Source organism: Salmo trutta, chromosome 36, assembly GCF_901001165.1.
Source record: "Salmo trutta chromosome 36, fSalTru1.1, whole genome shotgun sequence".
Taxonomy (NCBI): domain Eukaryota; kingdom Metazoa; phylum Chordata; class Actinopteri; order Salmoniformes; family Salmonidae; genus Salmo; species Salmo trutta.
In genome coordinates this window covers 20,243,557-20,268,772 of record NC_042992.1, presented here as the reverse complement: position 1 = coordinate 20,268,772, position 25,216 = coordinate 20,243,557, and the positions used below count along the sequence as shown (strand labels likewise).

Sequence of the window (25,216 nt, the reverse complement as noted above, 5' to 3'; positions counted from 1 at the left end):
AACCGTTCTATGCTGAATGAAAAGGTTACTTGTTATGACTGGAGTGTTCATGTCCAGTGCCAGTAAGTGTGCTGTTAAAAATTGTACTACTTCAAATGGGGATTGTTACAACAGCCATAGAAAACAAACCTGGTGTATATCTCAAATTGCACCCTATTCCCTATATAGCGCACTACTTTTGACCAACACCTTGGGCTTGGGTTAAGTAGTGCACTATGGGATAGGGTGCCATTTGGGCTGGCATTTATTCCTTGAATATAGCTTGAGTGAGTGACTCGTGTTTGCTTTTGAGGTTATGTAACTTCAGTCTGCACTAGTGATGGATGGGTTATTAGCAATTGCAGGTGAACAAACAGCTGACCCACGCACAACTAGTCTGCAGTCACATATCGAGTATGTGCTCATTACCAAATTCCACAGCTAAATTCCTGTAGTCCTTATCAAATTGTACTAAGCTGGCACTCATGTCTAAAATTAGTTAGACATGTTACAATATATCCTGTCAAGTCCAAAGAATTGCAATATAACAAATGCCGTGGATGTGTACAACTTTTAGAGCTATTTACTTTCCATTAGGCATTTGATATCACAGGTCAAGCTTAAGAATGTTGAAAACTCAGAACTTGAAATGAGGAGTGCAGAAGGAAAAGGCAAGTAGTACATGACAAAACAATTCAAGTGAACCAGAGAAAATATTTATTGAAAATGAATGACGAGTACTTAAAATCTCTGAGGGAACAGTAGAAAAGATGTCAGCTTCTGTTTCGAGTAAGAGCGTAAAAACAAAGAATAGAGTCCTACAGTTACAGTATACTCAATACATACAGTATGGACACAATGCAGTCTTGCACTGTAGCTGACTAAACCTGCTCCTTGACGTCTACTCACCTGTGTTCATGCTCCACCAACAAGTATACTTTTACAGTATTTACTTGCCACATACAGGGAAAAGTTATACTTATGTCATCTTGTGCCATAACCTATACTATTGAGGTTTACCTTTTGATGTAGAACATTACGGAAGGACGAAAATGATGAAGCCCATAAACTGCTATTCTAGACTGAACAAAAATATAAAAACGCAACAATTTCACTTATTTTACTGAGTTACAGTTCATAAGGAAAATCAGTCAATTGAAATCAGTTCATTAAGCCCTAATCTATGTATTTCACATGACTGGGCAGGTGCGCAGCCATGGCTGGGCATAGGCCCACCCACTGGGGAGCCATACCCAGCCAATCTGACTGAATCTTTCCCCACTAAAGGGCTTTATTACAGACAGAACTACTCCTCAGTTTCATCAGCTGTCCAGGTGGCTAGTCTCAGATGAACCCGCAGGTGAAGAAGCTGGATGTGGAGGTCCAGGGCTGCTGTTGTGAGGCCGGTTGGACGTACTGCCAAATTCTGTAAAACGACGTTGGAGGCGGCTTATGGTCGAGAATTGAACATTACATTCACTGGCAACAGCTCTGGTGGACATTCCTGCAGTCAGCATTACAATTGTACACTCCCTCAAAACTTGAGACATGTGGATACCTTTTATAGTCCCCAGCACAAGGTGCACCTGTGTAATGACCATGCTGTTTAATCAGCTTCTTGATATGTCACATGTCAGGTGGATGGATTATCTTGGCAAAGTACCAATGTTGACTAACAGGGTTGTAAACAAATTTATGCACAAAATGAGAGAAATAAGCTTTTTGTGCGTATGGAAAATTGTGATATTTTATTTCAGCTCATGAAACATGAGACCAACACATTACATGTTGCGTTTATATTTTTGTTCAGTATATTTAAAACATTTAAACTCCCAAGATAAAGGCCTCAATATCAATAATTTTGTTTGTTACATAACTACTTATTTTTCCTATAATTATATTTATAAAAAAAATCTAAATAGTGATTTACCTAAAATTATGAAACAGGCACGAACATACACCTGCTATTTGTCAGCTGTGAAACAAAATAATTTTTTGTCGCAGACCTTTCATTTTACACAGTGAAAGTCCTCTTGATGCTTAAAAACAGGAAGTATCAATGGGAACAAACCACACAGAAACAACCTCAACCCCCCAACAAGTAGAAGACCAGAAGTATTGGTGGTAATGTGAATGCTTATGTAGGATATGATGGAGAATTCTCAACATGGCAGGACATACTGGTAATGTGAGCAATAGCTGGGACGATAAACCGAAAATCAAATCGCAGGCATTTTGCTGATATCGTTCAATACGATAAGTAGCCTATAGTAGAGAAATGTGAACCTTGAAATAAAGTTTGCTAATATGGGTGATTGTTAATGGGATAATTGATGGCTATAACCATCAAACTAGTAGTAGTTAAAAAAATCATTAACATTTTTTTTTTTAAACTGGTGCACATTGTTAGAAATGTACCGTTCTCGCATCAATTCAGGCAATTTATCATGATATGGATTTTTGTCCACATCGCCCAGTTCTAGTATGAGCCCAGTACCCACAGTAGAGATTGGACTCTAACCTTACCACCCCATGGGACCAAAGTGTCATGCAAAACACCATCAAAAACCTAGCACTGCCCAAAACAACTGTTAAGCTAAAGGCTTGCTTTAGCTAGTACAGCAGAAAAGCTGTGCGACGAAAGTATATAGAGCAATACATATCACTATGAATATCAATTTTAAGGCACAAATCCATTTGTCATTTTTATGTCTTGAGGAAAGTTACTTTGCTTTAAATCAACGTAGCTACAATAACGTAACCATTTCAGAGGACCCAGAGGGGTATACTACAAAGCAGGATCAATGAGTTAGCCAACCAGAAATAACTACAGATATTCTGGTTCATTAAGAAAGCTAAACTAACATATGCGTTTTTGGTTGTTGAGTCAATTATACCATGCCTATTTCAATCTGGGCATGGTCTAATTGACTCAAAAAATAAATAACTTTTTTATTTCATAATATTTACTGTAGGCAAGTTAGCTTACCAACTCCTTTATCATGTTTTGTAGTATATCCCACAGGAGACGATCGGAAACCAGTCTGCTATTGTTCGTAACAAACAAGCAAATACAGATAAAAAGACAAACAAAGCACATCTTTACATATCAAACACCCAGAAACAAATACAAATTACTGGTAGTAATTCATTTTTTTTTTAAAGTAGCTCGCCCCTTAATTCAAGTTCAATTAAACATTTTCTCCCATATAACCCTTACTGAAAGTGGCTTGAGTCAACGATAGGAAAACAACCATGTACATTCTGATGCTGTGACTGACTAGGTGCAGGGCAGGTAGCCAGAGTTTAGGCTCTTCAAGCTTACACAGAGATGACGGCAGATAATCAGATGACCTCAAACAGATGGACAGAAAGCTCTCGAGGAAGGAAGAGGAGGGTCAACTACAGCTTGGAGGCTGAGGGGTCTCCGGACTGGATGTTGTTTTTATGGTCCATCTCTGTGTGGTGCTCCTCCCCATGCTCGCCGCCCTCCTCCCCATCCCCCTGGAACTTGTCATGAGTCCACTTGTTGGGGCTGCTGCCGCCCTTGCGGTAGATGAAGCGTCCCCTGCTGCGGGGGAAGGCCCCTCGGCCGCGGCTCTCCAGCCACGTCTTCTCTCCCTCTCGGTCATCATGCTGCCAAATAAGTAAACAGTCAGATCAGTGAAAAGGATTCCAAGACAACATCAGCAAATTAAAATGTGTTAACATGTATTAATGTTCATTATTAAAGCCGAGATCCACATTTGGTGAAACAGTGCCACTGATCGCCCCAAGCACATTTGTTATTGTTTTCTTTTGAAACGGGGCAGAGGAGCATTCTACACCATGGTAAAAAAATATCATAGAACATACTCTGCTGTTCTATCGCTCATGCAATGCTGTCCGAGGAAAAACTACGTCTTTGATGTAATATCGCAAATGGACGTTGCAGTTTCACCACTACCGATTCCAGATTTAACATGTATACGTCTTGCATTAATGTCACTAAGAGTTAAGATGATCACCTTTCACAATATTGAAAACAGAATCAAGACCATGTCTTCACATTCTAATCTGGGAAACACAGAACCAAAATCAGCTGCGAATGTTATTAGAGACTATTTGGATTCAAATCCACTAGGGATATTGTGCAGAGAAGTGCTCACACAAAAAAGTAATTATGGTATACTTAAATAAAGAGTAAATGCTGAAACTTACAAAGTAATATTTCCTGCTCTTAGGAGTGTACTCTGGGTCCCACTCCTCATCTGGCGGACGCTCTGGGGGGGCGTTGCTCACATTAGGAGGGGGGTTGCTGTTGTTGTTTCCTTGGTAATTGCCCCTGTTCCAGCCCCTTCCACCTCCTCTCACTCTGGGGAGCTGAAACCAAAACAAACAGGGTCAGACTGGGGGTGTAGAGTGAAGTTGCCCATAAACACTGATCTAGCATTTCCCCTACTAATGGTTAAGGTTAGGATTGAGGGAGAGGAAGCTGATCCTAGATATGTACCCAGGAGAAACTTAGTCTGAGCACAATCAACTATTATCATTTCCAATATTCACAGGGCTTGGACTGAGGGCTTGGACTGAGGGCTTGGACTGAGGGCTTGGACTGAGGGCTTGGACTGAGGGCTTGGACTGAGGGCTTGGACTGAGGGCTTGGACTGAGGGCTTGGACTGAGGGCTTGGACTGAGGGCTTGGACTGAGGGCTTGGACTGAGGGCTTGGACTGAGGGCTTGGACTGAGGGCTTGGACTGAGGGCTTGGACTGAGGGCTTGGACCTGAATAAAAAATTATAGCTGCAGGAAAGCAGTCCCAATGTAAAGATCAAATACATCAGAGATGGAGAGAGCGAGAGAGCGAGCAAGCAGAAGAGAACACCAGGGGCTCTCAGTTGGCTGAGGAGAGAAGGAGGAGTCAGGCTTCTGCTTTGAGTATTGTGTTTCTGAATGTCACATGAGTATTACTTTACCTTTAGTAATCAGGTATGGATTAAGTGTGAAATAGTATCATCATCCTCCTCATTCTCCTTATCATCATCATCATCATTAGGAGGAAGGAACAGAGCAGAGAAGCACAGTCTATAGCGAAGTTATAAAGATAGAAAATTACAAGACAATCAAAGTCATTCCATAGTGCACTCCAGTCCATACAGTAGGCTGGCTAGGTGAAACAGTAGAATACGTCACACAGAGAGCAGAACTTACAAATCCTCCTCCACGTCCTCGGCCCCTATCCACGTGGCCCTCGTAATCCCGGGGGGGACCCCTCTCCATGTGGCCCTCATAATCGCGGGGGGGACCCCTATCCATGGGGCCTCCGTAGTCCCGGGGCCCGAAGCGAGGTTTATTGTAGCCCTGGTCCATGTGCTCCATCTCCTCCCCCATCATGTGGTCTTTACCTCTGAACCCTCCTCTGAAGGGAGAGGGAGAAGAGGAGGAAGAGGAGGAGGATGGAGAGCGATCACGCTTCTTCTTGGTTTTTCTGTGAGCGAGAGGGGTAAAGGGGGAAATGACAATTAGACTCCATTTTAACTGGATCTATATTTTAAGTGCTGAACATGAAATCGCAAAGATAGTTTATATAACCACATTTCAAAGAAAGAAACAATTCAGGGACGAAGGAGACTATGGGGAGGTGATTTTAAAGTAAACTATAATAAACCTACTTGGATTTCTTGTGGTGTTTGGCGGATTTCTCTGAGGACCTCTCTTGGCTGGGTCCTCGGGAGCCTCCGGAGCCCTTGCCCCCGTCCCGTTTATTCTGCCCAGCCTCCTTCCCAGGAAATCTTTTACGGCGCTCTATATCCAGACGCAGGTCCATTGGGTCACCTTTAGGTTTTTTACCCTGATCCTGTGGAGATATGGAAATACTGTCTATGTTATTTGCCACTTCCGATACCACAACTTAGAAGTGGGCAACATAATGAAGTAATGATGCCTTTCCATTTCATGGGTTGCACGTTTTGTCACAATATTGTTTTGAACATTCATTTTAGGACTGACGCCCGACTGAGCATTCTATTCAATGCATTGTCAATGAGCGCTGATGAAGATTTCATCAAAAGTGCATTAGAGTGTCTTGGAAATACAATCACATCTCAAAAGGAGACAAATAATTAGTAAGAAAACAGTCATCATTGTGATGTCGCCAGATTGACTTTAGATGCAGTATAACATTAGCTAGCTAGCTGAGATTGAGGGAAGACCACCAGTTTTTAGCTGGCTAACATTAGCATTGCTAGCTATTTTTGAGAAACTTTGCAAGATAATGACATTTCCATCTGTCTAAAGTAAATTTGACAGCATGATAATGATGGCAAAGTTGCTGCCTACAAAATATTTGCCTACTTTAGCAATGTCAAATTTCCAGGTCACTATCGTATAATTTAAACAAAACAGTCATTAGCCTCCGTTCAGAATGACTGGGCTTATCACGAGGGCATCTTGAGAACGTTCATAACAATGGCATGGCGTGACTGAGGTGCAACCTATGAATATATATCAAAGATTAAGTAAAAAAAAAAAAAAAAAAAACATGCAGTGAAATAAGGAAGGTGTGTGTTTGTAGTATTGCACCCCATCTGCTGGTGATTGCACAATGAACGCATCCCTCCAGAGAGCTAAGGCCATCTTGAAATGTTTTCTTCAAAATAACTGAAGCTCTATATCAAAGTAGTTTGAATTGATGTACTCAAGTAAACAGATCAATCACGTGTGTTAATGTAATCTTAGTTAATTTTCTAAGGCTTTATTAAACGGAGTAACTTGGCCAAGTAACAGACATTCACATCAACAGATATCTACACACTCATGGAAAACAGGAGCATGCTTTTAAGATATCCTTTAAAAACTAAATCATTTTTACTGAACTTGAAAACATGTTGCTTGTTTGAGGAGAAATACTTACGATGGCATTGCTTAGGGTCCCATGAGAGGCTTGGACACAGCATCTTAAGTCACCTCCTTTTAGCTTTTTCTTGGGTACGTACATACCCGCTCAATAACCATATCTCATAGGCTGGGGGGCTCGCTTGGGATTACAATACACAAATTGGGCTCTTTTGATTTAGACTTATGCATCTCCTTTAAAAGAAAAGCACAAGCTGAACACTGCTGCTTTGGATCGTCTCAATCACCTTCAATTTTTACATCAAATGTCAAAAAGGCCGGTCACCTTGTAGCTGCAGTCCTCCAGCTCCTCTAGCAGGTGAGAGTGTCTCTTAAACGCACTGGGAGAGACATCGATTCTCCTGGAGGAGAACACAAAAGGAAAAGGCACAAGGTGAGTTGGATATGGCTTCATCAAAGCATGTACTTAACACACTATAGTGTCAAAGTATTTGAGAGTATTTAATTTGTTGAACACACAACTTTGCAGCTATATTGAATGCTTGACGTAAACTCATTGCAATCTGAAGAGAAGGCAGCCAATACTGGCTGACACAGTTATGAGAAAGACTGCCTTACCTATGGATTTCTGGACTCTTCCTTGGCTTCATCAATTCCATCTCAGCGGCTTTTCTTTGGTACATGGCAAATCGCTCACTTAAAGTCATGCCTGAAGAGCTGAAATGTTGGGCTGCAAATGGAGGACAGATACAATATTTATATAGTCTTTCTAGTCAATGGACATCTCTAACAGACCAGGGCCTAAAATTAGACTTTGGCATTGGCAGGTAAGATATCTATTTCACTAGCCACGTTGGCGGGTGGTCAGGGCTCCACAGTGCAAACATTTCACTTGCCTTTGTGTGAATAAAACAAAAAGTCAAGTATGACCACATTTATAGTAAAATCACACAAAGTCAAAGAACTCCAAATCCTATATAGCCCATTCCACCTTGTGCTGCAACACTACCTGGCTGGGCTGTGCGCACGTGAAGAACTGAGTGAAAGATTCATTTTTAGAAACGCTGCATACAGGCATGAAAGTTTACTTTAAGCGAAAGTCTACTGAAGTGAGACTTTGTCCTTGTTTCTTGGCTATTTACATTGTTTTGTTCACAAGCTAGGTTGTTTTTCAATGTTTGAGTTTCAACTGCTAAGGAAGAGAAGATAACGCTCCTACCAAAAATGTTTATAGCTAACCCAAGATAGTAATTTTAGCGGAAAATATATATTTTGGCTGGTAAATAATCTGAGTGGCTGGTAGATTTACGTCAAATCCTACAAAGGGACAAGTGATTGAACACTCCATGGAACTAGTGAATATTTCAAAGCTAAACCCCACTGCTGTGCTTGTTGTGTCTGTGGCTTCATAGACAGCACTTTATGGTCTCCAATAAGAGACCTTACCTTTGATGTAGTGCACAATGGTGACAATGTGCTGCGCAAACAGCTCCGAGGGGCTGCGTCTGAGCTGAGCCGCCTGAATATGCTGGAAGATGGAACGGAACTCTCCGTGATCTCTCTTAGCGGGATGTACCAGATCCCTGGACATACCACGCTCCTTCGTCAGACCTCCAGAGGAGGAGCTGAGAAAGAGAGACCAGGTGGATCAAGCAGATACAAAACTGTTTTGTTCAAGACCGTGATGAGTTCCATAACATTTTTAACTTTCAGGCAGATCAAAAACTATCCAGTGTTAAATTATATTTTCAGAAAACATTAACCCTCCAAGCAGTCTGTTGATGAACAATAATGGTAATGCTGCTTACCTGGGCATCTTGTCAAAGGAGTTGATACTAAGCTCAAAGTCATCCCTCTTTCCAGAGGGCCTGGGTAGGGGTGACTCCACCCTAGAGACGGGGAACAGGGCCAGGGGCCTGTCCTTCTCCCTGCTACCTGAACCCCTAAGGGCCACGGTTGCTATGGCTGGGGACGGACTGCTCTTCTCCTTGTCTTTCTTCTCCTTCTTCTTGGACTTCTCTTCTTTCTTGGAGGCCTGCTTGCGGCTGCGGTAGAGCTCCTCCTCCATGTGCTCCAGGTCTTCCACCACGTCTTCGGCCGTGTCTCTCAGTCTCTCCTCGTCCTTCCCTGGGGGGTAGTAAAGGGGCTCGTCTTCCCACTTCCCAAACACGTCCCGTGTCGTCAGGGTGGCTCCTTTGGGCTTGGCCTCCTCTTCCGCCTCCCTCTCCCTCTCTCTCCCTGCAGCCTGAGACTTGAGAAAGGCCTCTTCAGCTTTGTCCAGGAAGGGCAGGGACTTATCGGCCTTGGAGCTGAAGGAAGCTGCTGTTATGTTTAAGAGGCCACTGCTAGTCCTGCTCTTGCCTTTCTCTCTGCAGTCTCCGTCCGTGGTGCTTTGGTCCCTGTCCCGGCCATTCTCCCACTTTGCCGCCGCCTGCTGCTTTTTGCTCTTGTTTTCTGCCAAGAACCTGGACAATAAGACAGATAAGTAAATGGACCTTTACCACATGTTATACAAAGGAGAATGTCTAGTAGTGTTACAGAATCCCAGTTTTCTAACAGGGCACTGATTAAATTCGAATGCATTTCGTCACAAGGGGTCCAAATATTGGATGATCAACAAACAGAAAAGAAACAAACAAGACAGCACAACCATAGAGCTGACAACAGTACAGAATGACATGTAAGACTTACAATAGCATAGGTCTGGTATTGTAATAATTATACTTAATAACCACCTCCACAATTAGGGGGATTTCATACAACTGAACCTACTTTCAATGCATAGCAGAGGACAACAGCCAGCTTTTTAAATGTTGTCACTTGCATTTGAAATGAGAAGAGGACTGCCATTGACAATGGCATACAGTTTTAGCTGTATTCTTCCAAGGATCTTTGTAGCTGAGCACAGACTGAACAATTTTAATCACAAACTGGGATGAAGAAAACTCAACTTAAAGAAAATAAAACAAAACAGGTATGATGAAAGACAAATGTAGCAGAATGTAATGGGAAGTACAGAACATACTTTTTGAAAGCAGAGGAAATGGCACTCTTATCATCTGCCCTGGTGGGATCCTCCTTGCCAAGGAAGCCAAACCCGCTGAAGGAGGCGGTTGGCCCGGCCTTGGTGGAGCCCGGTGGGCTGTTGGTGGAGGGAGCACTGCCAGTGCTGCCGATGGTTCTCCACAACGGCCCTTTGGGTTCTGATTTTACCTGGTTGGCACAAACAGCAGGACTGCTGTGTTTGGGGCTGGTGTCATAGTCACTCAGACCCTGCCATTTCCCAGCAGAATCCTTATCATGACTACTGGCCTCTCCCCCCTGTCCTTCTGCCTGCTCCCCAGTCCCTCCTCCGCTCTCCCCCTTGGCCTCTGCTGGCGTAGGCCTGTCCTTTACATCCTTGGAGCCGGGCTTCCCCGAGCTAGGGCTGCTGCGGCGTTGCCGCGGGGATGAGGAGTGGGAGCGAGACGAGCTGTGGCGCCCCCGAGACCACCGAGAACCCCTGGAGGACGAGCGGTCAGAGTATCGAGACCGCGAGTGGCTGCGGCTGCCCGAGCGTTTCCTAGGAGTGCGGGAGCGTGAGCGGCCTCTCCTGGGGCTATGCGGACCGTGGTAATCTTGGTCGCGGTGTGGCCCGTCCCGGTAGCCACCCCCCCGCCAGTTGTTGGCTCTGTAGCCATAGCTGTTCCCTCCTCTCTGGTAACCACGGCGAGGGTAGAAGCCCCGGGTTCTACCGCGGAAGTAGAAGGGTCTGCGGAAGCCGCGGTTGTAGCCTCTCTGATAACCCTGGTAACCCTGGTTGTTCTGGTAGTCTCTGGTGGGATAGTTCCTGCCGTGGGACGGAGAGTGAGATCTGGAGCGGGAGCGAGACCTGGAACTAGGAGAAGAGAAGAAAACAGAAGAGGAGAAAGCGGTATGTTAAAAGATACTGTGTAGTCAATGCCCATACAAGTTTCAGGAGGTAGCCTAAAACATTGTAAACCATAAACACATGTTGAAATCCAGTCTGGTGTATTCAGACAGAGGGGAAAAGTTTTGTTTCGCCAGCCTGCACTTTGCCAACTCAAGTGTGTGTTTGCCCATCTCCAGACAATTCACTCACAGAAAACATGGAATAAACCCCACAGGGATTGACATTAAGTTCTCAAAAAGGCACTTACTTGCCCGTCCGTTCAGTCAGGAGCAGTTTTTACTTGCCTGAAGATTATGGTCGCTTGACCAGAAAATGTAGTTGGCTAAACAGTAACACAACATTAACAGATCCAGATTATTTTTTTTAAATAAATCAGGTCAGAGCCCTATATTACGAATGTAGTTTTAGTTGGCGAAGTAAGTTTGGTCAACTGTTCAACTTGGGATAACCGGTACCATGAATGTGGCTCACCTTTTAGCCAGGTAAATGTCTATGGCAATGAATCTTTCAGATCTAACCTGCTCCGGGGCAGGCTAAATCAGGGCTAACTACATTTATCCTAAATGAAGTGTCTGAGCCATGAGTTGAGGATCAATTAAATCCAATTCCCTCCCTCTCGCAAATATTGAGTCATCATCCACTTCATTTGAGGAAGACAACAGATAATACTTTTCTAATCAAAATGTGTTTGTGTGCAAAAAAAAAACAATTGTTAAAATAACTAGCACATTACCAATTTAGTAATGACAAATGCATTTGAAATGACTTAACACAATTATTTTATCATAGGAGTGTGAAAAAAAGGTGATCGTGCATTGATAACCACACCAAAGTAACACAATAAAAGACAGCACTTCTAAAAGTATATTTCACACCATACCCTGCTGAATTTGAAAGATATCTAAATGAAAGAAACGTTTTCGGTTCAAATGAAAGTGACATGCCCATGGATTGGTGTTTCAGCACTGTCTCAATGAAGAGTTTGGTATTTGACGAGCCATGTCAGACATGCATGCGCAGTTACAAGCCTGCTAGATAGAGTTAGCGGCAGGCAGACGAGCAATATCCACCGTCGTAGTACGGATGAAGCCTGAGATGGAATGTGAAGCTAACTGAAGCTAGTTATCTTTAGAAGAAAAAAAAAATGAGTAGACCTAGCTTGCTTCGTAGTATACCCCTCAGCAGTGGTAGAAAAAGTACTCAAATGTCATTCTTGAGTAAAAGTAAAGATACCTTCATAGATAATGATTCACGTAAAAGAGAAAGCCTCCCAGTAAAATACTACTTGAGTAAAAGTATTTGGTTTTAAATATAATTAAGTATCAAAAGTAAATGGAATTGCTAAAATATACTTAAGTATCAAAAGTAAAAGTATAAATAATTTCAAATTCCTTATATTAAGCAAACCAGAGTGCACAATTTGCTAGACGTATTTATTTATGGATAGCCAAGGGCACACTCCAACATCATTTACAAACAAAGTATTTGTGATTAGTGAGTCTGCAAGATCAGAGGCAGTAGAGATGACCAGGGATGTTCTCTTGAGAAGTGTGTGAATTGGACAATTTTCCTGTCCAAATGTAACGAGTACTCTTGGGTGTCAGGGAAAATGGAGTAAAAAGTACATTATTTTCTTTAGGAATGTAGAAGTAAAAGTTGGCAAAAATATAAATAGTAAAGTAAAGTACAGATGCCAAAAGAAAATACTTAAGTAGTACTTTAAAGTGTTTTTACTTAAGTACTTTACACAACTGCCCCTCAGGTGTATTCAATAGCTGGGAGTGAATTAAACAAACAGCACAGACTATCAGGCAAAAAAAAAAAAAAAATGACTGTAAATTAACTGGTTGTGCTCCAAGTGGATGGGACTGAGGGACTGTGTTATGGAGGATTCTGTCCACTCAGGGGAGCTACAAAACCATACACTACATCACCAATTACAACTCAGCCAGAGTTCAACTCAGCAAATATACTACTGCTGCCATTTTCCTCTGGAGTCTCAACATTCAAAACATCTTCACTTCAAGGTGCCCTTTGACCAGATGGAAAGAGCAGGAGAAGTGCCCATTCTAGCATTATATGGAATAAAATAGCCAGCGTTTCTTACAAAAACAAATAAAATGTAGAACCTATTCATGCAAATGTAGCCACAAGCCAATGCATTTGGTTAAATCCTGGAGAGCATAAAAGTCTGCTATCTAGGTCTAACACCTTCAAATAGTTTAAGATCATGTCTTGCCTGTTACACACACAGGGAGAAGATTCTTACATCGTCTTTAAATCAATGGAAATAATGTACAAAGAATGAAATGAAAAACCACATAGTAGTAGCAGTAGAAGTACAATAACATTGAAAGTACCGTGCCTACAGTACATCAGCACACCTTACATATCATGGAAAATACTAACTAGCAGGCAAATTTTAAAAACGACGAATGCAAATTGGGGCCTCACAACAAAACCCAAATTAGAACCCATGCAGCAAGCAAACCGGAGATTGGTTTCTACCCATCAAATCAAGTTTTATTGGTCACATACACGTGTTTAGCAGATGTAGCGAAATTCTTGTGCTTCTAGCTCCGACAGTGCAGTAATATCTAACAATTACAACACACCATGTACAGCAGAGGGGTTGGGGGGAACCCCCAAACAGCCAAATCCGTCACGTAAGCCTCTAATAAAATCCCCCATAACTTACCGCTTGCGCCTTTTCATCTGAATATTCTGGAGGTGATGTGCTAAGCAGTGAGCAACATATAACACTCACAGTAGTGAAGGACTCCCCATGTCTGGTGAGAGCGCTTGTGGAGGGACTGGAGCAGTGGAAAGAGGCGGTACACATTGGGCCAAAACGGGAAGCATTTTCACTCTAATCCTTGAAGGGAGTAGGGAGACGGGGGTTTGGCCTGGGTTCCCCACACCTCCCTCTCCTTGCTTCTGCCAACTCCTTCTCTCTTTATAAAACCATGCACTTCCAGCCATTACTTTCCCTTTGGACAAATCACTGAAATGTATGTCACTTGTCTTATGCATTGCTGACCATTAAACTGAAAGAGGTCCCAAGCGTCCTGTTTTGAGCCTAAAGCATGGCATAAAAACAACATCTCCTGCCAGAGTGGGATCAAACTTTAACAATAGCCTACTTAATATCAATATATATTTTTTGAATTACAAAGCTCAGTCATGAAAAACTAAGTTGTGACGTAACTGACGCCGGGCCCATATAATTCCTCATTAAAGTCCTAACAGCTGAAAACGTACCGACAAAGTGCTGAACGCTGTCTGGCAGCCCTTCTACTTCAGCGCAAAGAACCAACCGAAATTATGAGTCAAATCCTTTTGATTTAAGTATTCCTCTGAAACAAAAGGCTGACTAAATAATTTATCAAAACTGATGGCGTCACTCCATGTTATGTAAGTGCACTATTTTATTATGTCACTCACAAAATGTACAACTCAACAGAAGACTGGAGCGAGGTTGTGTAACAGGCCCTATAACGTGTCATCTGGAAAAGAGGCTGTAGACTGTACCAGAGCATTGATACTAGGGCCCGGAAGATACCAGTATCACAATACTCATTAGTATTGTGGCAAGGAAACAAAACACTAAGCGGATTTAACTTCTTTAGGAAAACAGCCGTAATGTTGGAAATAAACATCATCATGGTGTCATTGAGTCACATTTGTTTATTTTCCAAGCTATAGCACACAATATTTTGCATACAGGAGGTTAAAGAGTAACTTTCATGGAAAAACATTTTAGGCTAAGTTATACTGACACACTTCAATTCTGGTTTTCCTTTTGACAGTTCGTTGCAAAAGTGATATACACCGACTGAACAAAACATTAGGCGCACCTTCTTAATATTGAGTTGGACCCCGCTTTGCACTCAGAACAGCCTCAGTTCGTTGGGGCATGGACTGTACAAGGTGTCGAAAGTATTCCACAGGGATGCTGGCCCTTGTTGACTCCAATGCTTCCCACAGTTGTGTCAAGTTGGCTGGATGTCCTTTGGGTGGTGGACCATTCTTGATACACACGGGAAACGGTTGAGCGTGAAAAACCCAGCAGCGTTGCAGTTCTTGACACTCAAACCGGTGTGCCTGGCACTAACCACACCCCATTCAAAGCACTTAAATATTTTGTCTTTCCCATTCACCTTCTGAATGACACACATACGACCCCAACATTTTTGCTTACCGTTTCATACACATCTATGTGGTTTTAAGAAAAAATATGTAGGCTATGAGGATTATATGATGTTCATATTCATAGCTACATCAATCGTAACAAGAAATAAATGACAATGGTGGTCATATCACCTCATTTTTTTCTCACCTGCTATAACTGATTGATGGTGCAGTCTGCAAAGGCAGTTGGCTCATAGTTAGAAATGTGAGTTTGAATCCCACACAGGGCAGAGATCATTTTTTTTATCCTCCATCTACAATATTCATCCCATGCCCACACACTTCTAATTCTGAAAAGTGAAAGCCTACTACCAGGGGTCACACTGGTAGTAGTTGTAGGTTTTTATACAGTATCCAAGACCAATCTGTGAATTAATTTGACCATTGGAAAAGGAGCTACTGCGTAAATACTGCAATACAGGTTGGATTGAGCCCCTAACCTTCATTTTCAAGGTGATTGCACTTTTCACAATACCACCACATTTCAACAACAAAAAATTCCACCTCATGGGATTTGAACTTACATCTCAAGTAGCAATAGATGTCAGGAACTCGGCACCTCTGGACAGTGAGCTAACTGTCCAGAGCCGTATTTGCTTACAATGCACATATTTTATTATCAGAGTGTGTCTGTGGACTTCTGGTAAGTATGCTTTAGTGAAAATGTGTTGGGATCAGGTACAACTACATTTACCTACCACCAAAATAAATATTTGAGCAATTCCCCCCCACCCACCCATAACTTCCCACCTGAATGCATTTTTTTTAGGGCAAAGGCTCAAATTGGAGTTGAGAGTTACCCTTTAAAAAGGACCAAAGAGTTCGTCGGCTTTGTGTTTTCATTTTGCTATAAAAAATGTTTTAAAAAAATGTTTTTTTAAATGTGTGATACTGGTATTGTCACAGCCTCAATGTATACAGCACATCAGCCTTAATATTAAGAGAGGTTAGTCTTCTAGTAGCAAAAGAAGAGCAAGCGATAAACATACATTAGTTGAAAGTTTGTTTTACCCAAATATTCTAAGAATCGATATAGCCCAACTCAAGGCTGAAGAACAGGAAATACACATATTCAAATCTCATGGTGGGTAGGCTTTCCATCCCAGTAATCTTATGAGAAACAGGACTGGATTACAACTTCATACAGTAAGGCAGTGGTCCCCAAACTTTGAGCCGAGATCACAGAGTCAAAATGAAGGCCAAGATCTACCACTTAGAATTTTTTTAAACATAATATATATATATTTTTTTTAAACGTAAGCCTGTGCAACACTAACCTATTAAAACAGTTCTGTAACAATGAGGTTTGTAGTAGGCTATATGCCAAATACATTATCACTGCATATTGGTTATGCTCGAACTGTCCTGCCAATGTTCTTCTCAGACCATAAAAAATATATATTTTAAAACTTGAGGAATATGATCACACTGGTAATAGATCATCACTTGTGGTATTACTTGTGAGGCACAGCTGAGTGAGCATACATTTAAATAAATGTGCTTTTTTAAATATTTTACTGGACTGATTGTGCCTGCATCTGATGGGCTGTCTCAGTGGAGGGAGAGCATCAGAAGGTCAACCTCCCACCGTCAGACAATCACTTAGCCCTCCATGTAGACTGACCAAAAAGGGGACAGTCTTCCAGCTGATAGCAAAAATCGAGTCATACCACATTATTTCTGCCTCATGCAAATTCATGTTGTTACTCCTATGACCAGAGAAAGTGATATTCCTCTATATTAAAAAAAACACATCTAAAAAACACACATTTCATGGCTTATAAACGTGTTGAATAAAAACGTAAACATGAACTCACTCAAAAACAGGAGCTCTGTTGTATTTGTTGATAGTCTCTCTTTAGTCATGGTTTTAGACATTTTGAAATCACAGTATCAACTTACTTTTCTGTGCGTTTGAGGAAGCTGCAGACAGACACAGAGGGGTCAATTGGTGGGAAAAACAAGTTCACATTGGTTATACCAGAACTGTGATTAGGTGCATGTCATTTTTCTTATTTAAATTGTTACTAAGCCACAAACAATGTCATTAAATCATTGTTAAAAAAAAAAAAAAAAAAAAATGTATTAGGCCTAGTTATTTAAAAAAAAAATCTAGTCTATAGAATGATTTTCAAATTGGTAGGGCCATGTTTCTCTTATCCATAAAAATACTCAGATATCAGTTATTAGCCTACCTTTTAAAAACAAATATTATAGCCATATCAAGTGTAGGCCATTGTTATTTCATCTTGATCATCTAGGTATGCGCATTTGCGGCATTCTTCCATTACGCCTTATGTCCACCAGATGCAAACTGTGTTCCAGCGGAAGTCATTCATTGTCAATGGAGCAGTCCGTAACGCTACGTTGGGGGTGCCGTACTAGGCTACGGTGTGTTCGGTGTACCACATTCGTTCAAAATTTTCAACTCCTGCGTTGCTTTATCGTGCGGTGGTACAAACGTTAGTACACAGACTTCAACTAGCTAGCTTTTAGCTAGTTGAAAAATGAAGCACTTGGACATCAAGTACGGAAAATGCTGGCTAGACATCCAGAAAGAAAATGCATCTGGTGGACATCGGGCATTAGGCTACATTTGCTTTTTGGTCGCAATTTAAGGTTAGGAATAAGGTTAGTAGTGTGGTTAAGGTTAAAATCACATTTTAAGAAGAGAAATTCAGAAATAAGCTGGCTTTATGACTTTGTGGCTGTAGTAACTAGTGACGAACGCTACTTTCCGACATAAAAAGGAAGTGATGGGATTTCACTTATAGTATAGCCTGCCTTATGCTGAATCAAAAGGGGAAAAAATGATGGCTGACTTGGTGGAAAAGAAAGCAGGTCTTCGCTTTCGGGCCGAATGATAAAGGTGAGGGATCAGCAGCAGACCTGACCGAAGTCACTTGCCAAAAAAATTGATCAGGTCAAAGGACCTCCCTCAACATTAACAAGTGAATCATCCTGCTGAGTGCGCTACTCTGGGGCAGAAAAGGTGAACATGCTTGTGTTACTTGCCAGAAACCATTAGGCCTACCTAAGACTTGGCAACAAAAACATGACCTAATGGTTCCTCATTGCACTTTCATTTTAAAATGGAGCCTATATTCAAAATACATATCTTATAGGCAAAAATACTCTGTCAAATCTTGAAAGACTTATTTGCAACATGTTTTTTTTTTTACTATTTTATATGCCTATATTTAGGATTTGTACAGTTTATGCAAAAGGCATAGCCTGGATAATAGGCCTATTCGTTTTAAGCCTAAACCAATGTTCATGCAAGTGTTAATAGTTTTCTGACTGTGGTCAACTTTCATATAAATGCACAATTTGTAAGTTATTCGAAATCTAAAGTTGTTTTTCAGACAACTATGACACCAACTCATCATGGATTAATCTTTTGTTCCCGCTTATTGAAAGTTCTGCTACATGAGCTTTTTGCCCAGTTTACGGACATTAATAAACACTTCGTAAATATTAGTTTAACTTTTATTGATAGTAGCCTATGTGTAGGTCTATAGCCTATTGTTGGTTTGGTTTGCAAGGAGAGAGTCTCTCTCTGAGTAGGCTAAGCCAACAAGTCACATTCAAATGAAATGGGGAGAAAAAGGGGAAATTAAGATTTTAAAACAATAAGCCAGACAGTGTCTGCTGTAAAAGGCCCATGATCATCATTCAACATTGGAGAGGAAAGGGGAGGGAAAAACAACACATTAGGCCCCATCTGACATTTTGCGCTGCTTTGGTGCCCTCCATTCTTTCTACATTGCTCTCTTGCATTAGCAACTACCACACATGTATTGAACATTTTAGGTTATGGCAAATAGGGAATAGGCCATTTGGCATGTTGCCCTGCTGTGTGCTTGCTGCCCTGCCAGACTCAAATATGCTAAAACATAGTTTGTGACATCAATGTCATCCTCATCGACGATGGCTGAAAAACATTGTTGATAGAAGATGCAATCGTAAAATCGTCCAACAGTAATGCAAGGCTTTATCATTGTATTTTTTTACAGAAATGTTTCACAATTGACCACCAAGTAGGGGAAGGAAGTTCAAATAAACCTCACCTGTAGCGGTGCTTCCTGGATCTGGAGCGGCTTCTCGAGCGAGACCGTGTGTAAGACCTGGATCTGGACTTTGATCTGGAGCGGGACCGTGCAGGGGAATCTGGAGCCTTGGACATCTCCGCAGTCACAACTGTCTAGAGGTTTACCTGTCCAACAACAGGGTGATGTTAGTATGCGCTGGGTAATACACTTGTGCTTTAGACAGTTCTCAACTTTCATGCCTGTTGAACAAAATTGATACGCCTAAAACCAGGAAGTTGCCATCCTTGAAATAAGCACAGATCTACAATGAAACTAGTTTATTTGCAAAAATATACAGTACCAGTCAATGTGTAGACACCTACTCATTCAAGTGTTTTTCTAAATTTTTACAATTTTCTACATTGTAGAATAATAGTGAAGACATCAAATCTATGAGATAACACATACAACACATACAGCATCATGTAGTAACCAAAAAAAGTGTTAAACAAATCAAATTCAATTTTCTATTTGAGATTCTTCAAAGTAGCTACCCTTCGCCTTGATGACAGCTTTGCACACTCTTGGCATTCTCTCAACCAGCTTCATGTCACCTGGAATGCATTTCAATTAACAGGTGTGTCTTGTTAAAAGTACATTTGGAATTTCTTTCCTTCTTAATTAATGCATTTGAGCCAATCAGTTGTGTTATGACAAGGTAGGGGTGGTATACAGAAAATAGCCCTATTTGGTAAAAGACCAAGTACATATTATGGCAAGAACAGCTCAAATAAGCAAAGTGAAACGACAGTCCATCATTACTTTAAGACATGAAGGTCAGTCAATGCGGAAAATTTCAAGAACTTTGAACTTTTCTTCAAGTGCAGTCGCAAAAACCATCCAGCGCTATGATGAAACTGGCTCTCATGAGCACCGCCACAGGAAAGGAAGACCCAGAGTTACCTCTGCTACAGAGGATAAGTTCATTAGAGTTACCAGCTTGAGAAAAAGCAGCCCAAATAAATGCGGCACTGAGTTAAAGTAACAGACATCTCAACATCCACTGTTCAGAGGAGACTGAATCAGGCCTTCATGGTCAAATTGCTGCAAAGAAACCACTACTAAAAGGACACCAGTAAAGAAGAAGAGACTTGCTTGGGCCAAGAAACACGATTAATGGACATTAGACCGGTGGAAATCTGTCCTTTGGTCTGATGAGTCCAAATTTGAGATTTTTGGCTCCAACCGCTGTGTCTTTTTGAGACGCAGAGCATGTGAACAGATGCTCTCTGCATGTGTGGTTCCCACCGTGAAGCATGGAGGAGGTGGTGTGATGGTGCTTTGCTGGTGACACTGTCAGTGATTTATTTAGAATTCAAGGCACACTTAACCAGCATGGCTACCACAGTATTCTGCAGTGATACGCCATCCCATCTGGTTTGCGCTTAGTGGGACAATCCTTTGTTTTTTAACAGGACAATGACCTGAAACACACCTCCAGGCTATGTAAGGGCTATTTGACCAAGAAGGAGAGTGATTCAAGTGCTGCATCAGACTACCTGGCCTCCACAATTACCCGACCTCAACCCAATTGAGATGGTTCGGGATGAGTTGGACTGCAGAGTGAAGGAAAAGCAGCCAACAAGTACTCAGCATATGTGGGAATGCCTTCAAGACTGTTGGAAAAGCATTCCTCATGAAGCGGGCTGAGAGAATGCCAAGAGTGTGCAAAGCTGTCATCAAGGTAAAGGGTGGCTTCCTTCAGAATCTCAAATATAAAACACTTTTTTGGTTCAATGTGTTGTTTCATAGTTTTGTCTTCACTATTATTCTACAATGTAGAAAATTTAAAAAAATTGAATGAGTAGGTGTCCAAAATGTTGACAAATACTGTATATAAATCACATCACTACACAACTTAAACACAATGTCCAAGAAAATCGCCTCTACAAATTCAAAATCTGACTATGTCCCAAATGCCACCCTATACCTACAGACCCTGGTCAAAAGTAGTGCACTATGTAAGGCAGGGGTTGTCAACAGACGAATATAGTTGATTTAGGGAATAGGTGCCATTTGAGACAGCCTATTTCTAGAGCTGTTGTGACCTCAGGTCTGGAACAATGACTTGACACCTTGTCCCCCCGTCTACAAGACCCACAGCCTAGCGACCCTCACCTGCTTAACCCCTGCCTGTCACCGGCAGTACCGCCAAAAGCCCCCCATGACCTTCACGGCGAGTGTGGAAAAAGGCTAAACCTGGCACTGGCTAAAAATAGAAACTACACTGTCCGAATATATAACAACACGGTGGAGAGAATGGCGAGGAATGCTTTTAGCGCCGGCTTTATCCTGCAGCCATATCCATAGTGCATAATAGTGCAGGTGGGAGCTGGGAATAGAGCAGCACTATTTCGGACACAAGATACACAGCCTCTGGCAACTCCATGGGGGTAATGGCTGGCTCTGCTTCAGATACACACAATCTTAATATTCAGCCCAAAGGACAGGTGCCTCCATCAAAACAGAAAGGAGGGATGGGGACGTAGTCCAAGATCAGACATAACATGAAGGATTTGAACATAGCTTTTAAAAAGCCTGACAGAAATCTAGTGCTCCGGCCCGAACAATATCCTTCTGAATATCAGGCAGCACAAACGTGTTTCATTTTGTTTTCCTTGTTATCTTTTCTCGTAACTTCACGTCTACCTTCCAGCCACACAATCACCTCAGGGGTGTCAAACTCATTCCATGGAGGGCATAATGTCTGCTGGTTTTTGTTTCTCTTTCAAATAAGACCTACAAAACCAGGTGAGGGGAATTGCTTACTAATCAGCTACCTTAATTCATCAAACAAGTACAAGGGAAGAGTGAAAAGCCAGACACTCGGCCCTCTGGAATGAGTTTGACATGTGATCTAGGACAAGTCAAAGGCAACTGGCCTCCTCATACGTGCATCAATATAATTGGACACAATGTACCATCATTTAACAGTGCAGTCTTCTCTGGAATAGCAGAGGAGGAAGACAAGTAAACAAAATGATGCAACTGGGTACTTATTGTAGGGTTTGGACGTCAAATCTGGTATTCTAATGTATTTTGGAAACAATTATTTTTTATTCTCCTGTTGACAAAAAATTGACAGTAGAGAGGACACTATGGCCCAAATGGGCCAAGAGAGTGGCAGAAGTCAGGGGTCAAGTGCTCTGCATTTTTCTATTTCATTGCTAACAAAACATTATTTCAAATATTTAGAGGAGTTAACTTTAAGGTAGTCCACATACATAACACTAACTAGCAATGCATAAAGACGCTGTTAAACAATTAGGCCTAACCTTTGTATTTGCTCATAGCGAATGAGGATGCACTGCACACACCATCAAAAGGTAGGCGTAAATCATTTATCAATTAAAATCGATTACAAGCATTTCACGGCACCTGCAATAACATCTGCAAATCTGTGTATGCGACTAATTAACTTAGATTTTGATTTCTTGTCCAAGCAGTATTTCAACCACAAACAAATGTTCTTCTTCAATGAACTGCCTAAATATGATTAACTTGTTCTCACAGGTTGTATCTATACATTGCAATCAACGCAATGATGAGCATTTGCAATTTTGCACTTGTAGGCCTATTTCTTGCCTATTGTTCTCACCAAACCAGTTAGAGCCTAATGTTGGGACACAGGCTATAATGAGTAACCTAATACAGAAAAGACAGAGGTAGACCTATGATAAACAAGGCTGTCTACTGGTTAATAATTAGCAATGGAAGGTTTGTATGCGAATCGTCACTGTCTGATGCTCATTTCCTCATTCCCATGGCTGTGCAGTGCATCCTGCAGAGTGCATGTTACAAGCACTGTATTGTATTTACTCCGCAATGCCTCAGTGCCTTCCTTCACTTTCCCTGGCCCGCATTATCAACCTTATTCATCAAAACAGGCTTCCTCTGTCTACATCCCAAATAGCACCCTATTCCCTACATAGTGCATTACTTTTGACCAGATCCCTAAAAGTAGTGCACCATGTAGCGAATAAGGTGCCATTTGGGAAATACCCTTACCTCCTCTCGAACTTAAGTCAAGCAATCAGAACAGAGAATAAATATTTCACAATGTGTTGTTCTTCCACTTCTTGAACAGTATGCTGGTAAGGGGTTGTAGTGTGCAAATGAGACAAGGGCGGTGGGGTCACGGGAAGTGTTGACACATCATGTACAACACAGGAAATCTGACAGAATGTTCCTTTGCAACCTAGGTCGCTAGATCCTCAGCTTTCACAGATTCTGAAGAACATGGCTTTGTGACTTTGCTATGTTACTCATTCAGACATAAAAGTTTACACTTCAACTAAGCAGTAGTCTCTCACAGAGAGAAGTGCAAGTCACATACCCAGCTAAAGTTCAGGGTATTTCACAGTAAGAGGCTTCTAATTCTGGTCAACATACAGGCAGACAAAAAGAGCCTGAGGTTACTAAAATGTGGGACCTATCCTAGTGCACACGCAGGCCTAGCATATGCACTACTGTTCAAAAGTTTGGGGTCACTAATACCCTGACTACATTGCGTGCGCGAGCGTTGCAAAATACAAACGAGCGTCTGCGTTGCCAAGGGCTAAAATAGAAGTCAGTTCTATTTGTGACGCAGATCGCGCTGCAAGTCCACCTCTCCCATCTCCGGTTTTATTTATTTATTTGTAATAATGACAATTACAACAATACTGAATATAATACATCAATAAAATCAATTTAGCCTCAAATAAATAATGAAACATGTTCAATTTGGTTTAAATAATGCAAAAACAAAGTGTTGGAGAAGACAGTAAAAGTGCAATATGTGCCATGTAAAAAAGCTAACGTTTAAGTTCTTTGCTCAGAACATGAGAACATGGTGGTTCCTTTTAACATGAGTCTTCAATATTCCCAGGTAAGAAGTTTTAGGTTGTAGTTATTATAGGAATTATAGGACTATTCATTTCTATACCATTTGTATTTCATATACTTTTGAATGTTCTTATAGGCATTTTAGTATTGCCAGTGCAACAGTATAGCTTCCGTCCCTCTCCTCGCCCCTACCTGGGCTCGAACCAGGAACACATCGAAAACAGCCACCCTCGAAGCATCGTTATCCATTGCTCCACAAACGCCGCGGCCCTTGCAGGGCAAGGGGAACAACTACTTTAAGGTCTCAGAGCGAGTGTCGTCACCGATTGAAACGCTATTAGCGTGCACCCCGCTAACTAGCTAGCCATTTCACATCGGTTACACCAGCCTAATCTCGGGAGTTGATAGGCTTGAAGTCATAAACAGCTCAATGCTTGAAGCACAAACGAAGAGCTGCTGGCAAACGCACGAAAGTGCTGTTTGAATGAATTCTTACGAGCCTGCTGCTGCCTACCACCCCTCAGTCAGACTGCTCTATCAAATCATAGACTTAATTATAACACACAGAAATACAAGCCTTAGGTCATTAATATGGTCAAATCTGGAAACTATCATTTCGAAAACAAAACGTTTATTCTTTCAGTGAAGTACAGAACCGTTCCGTATTTGATCTAACGGGTGGCATCCCCAAGTCTAAATATTGCTGTTACATTGTACAACCTTCAATGTTATGTCATAATTATGTACAATTCTGGCAAATTAATTACGATCTTTGTTAGGAATAAATTGTCTTCACACATTTCACAACGAGCCAGGCGGCCCAATCTGCTGCATATACCCCGACTGCTTGCACGGAACGCAAGAGAAGTGACACAATTTCCCTAGTTAAAAGAAAGCCATGTTAGCAGGCAATATTAACTAAATATGCAAGTTAAAAATATATACTTGTGTATTGATTTTAAAGAAAGGCATTGATGTTTATGGTTAGGTACACATTTGTGCAACGACAGTGCTTTTTTCCCGAATGCGCTTGTTAAATCATCACCCGTTTAGAGAAGTAGGCTGTGATTTGATGAGAAATTAACAGGCACCGCATCGATTATATGCAACGCAGGACACGCTAGATAAACTATTAATATCATCAACCATGTGTAGTTAACTAGTGATTATGTTAAGGTAGATTGTTTTTTTATAAGATAAGTTTCATGCTAGCTAGCAACTTACCTTGGCTTCTTGCTGCACTCGCGTATGGTTAGAGCGTTGGACTAGCAACCGGAAGGTTGCAAGATCGAATCCCCGAGCTGACAAGTTAAAAATCTGTCGTTCTGCCCCTGAACAAGGCAGTTAACCCACCGTTCCTAAGCCGTCATTGAAAATAAGA

General features: G+C 41.6%; 1 protein-coding gene across 5 annotated transcripts in view; it reads right to left on the bottom strand.

Annotated features, from left to right (window-relative positions):
* Window positions 1–673: 673 nt before the first annotated feature.
* Window positions 674–25,216, bottom strand: part of thrap3b (thyroid hormone receptor associated protein 3b) — a 44,361-nt gene continuing 19,818 nt past the window's right edge. For 3 of the 5 annotated variants that reach the window (XM_029734968.1, XM_029734965.1, XM_029734966.1), the window contains exons 2-11: window positions 18,988–19,133; window positions 9,839–10,690; window positions 8,622–9,278; window positions 8,260–8,438; window positions 7,432–7,543; window positions 7,139–7,214; window positions 5,631–5,815; window positions 5,170–5,446; window positions 4,180–4,341; window positions 674–3,615 (exon numbers count right to left, since the gene is read on the bottom strand). In XM_029734968.1, the coding sequence (XP_029590828.1) occupies window positions 3,382–3,615; window positions 4,180–4,341; window positions 5,170–5,446; window positions 5,631–5,815; window positions 7,139–7,214; window positions 7,432–7,543; window positions 8,260–8,438; window positions 8,622–9,278; window positions 9,839–10,690; window positions 18,988–19,103 (2,850 nt within the window). In that variant the 5' untranslated portion in view covers window positions 19,104–19,133 and the 3' untranslated portion in view covers window positions 674–3,381. Of the gene's footprint in view, window positions 3,616–4,179; window positions 4,342–4,934; window positions 5,044–5,169; window positions 5,447–5,630; window positions 5,816–7,138; window positions 7,215–7,431; window positions 7,544–8,259; window positions 8,439–8,621; window positions 9,279–9,838; window positions 10,691–13,424; window positions 14,630–18,987; window positions 19,134–25,216 lie in introns of those variants that run through there. The other 2 variants (XM_029734969.1, XR_003872065.1) reach the window with 2 other exon arrangements.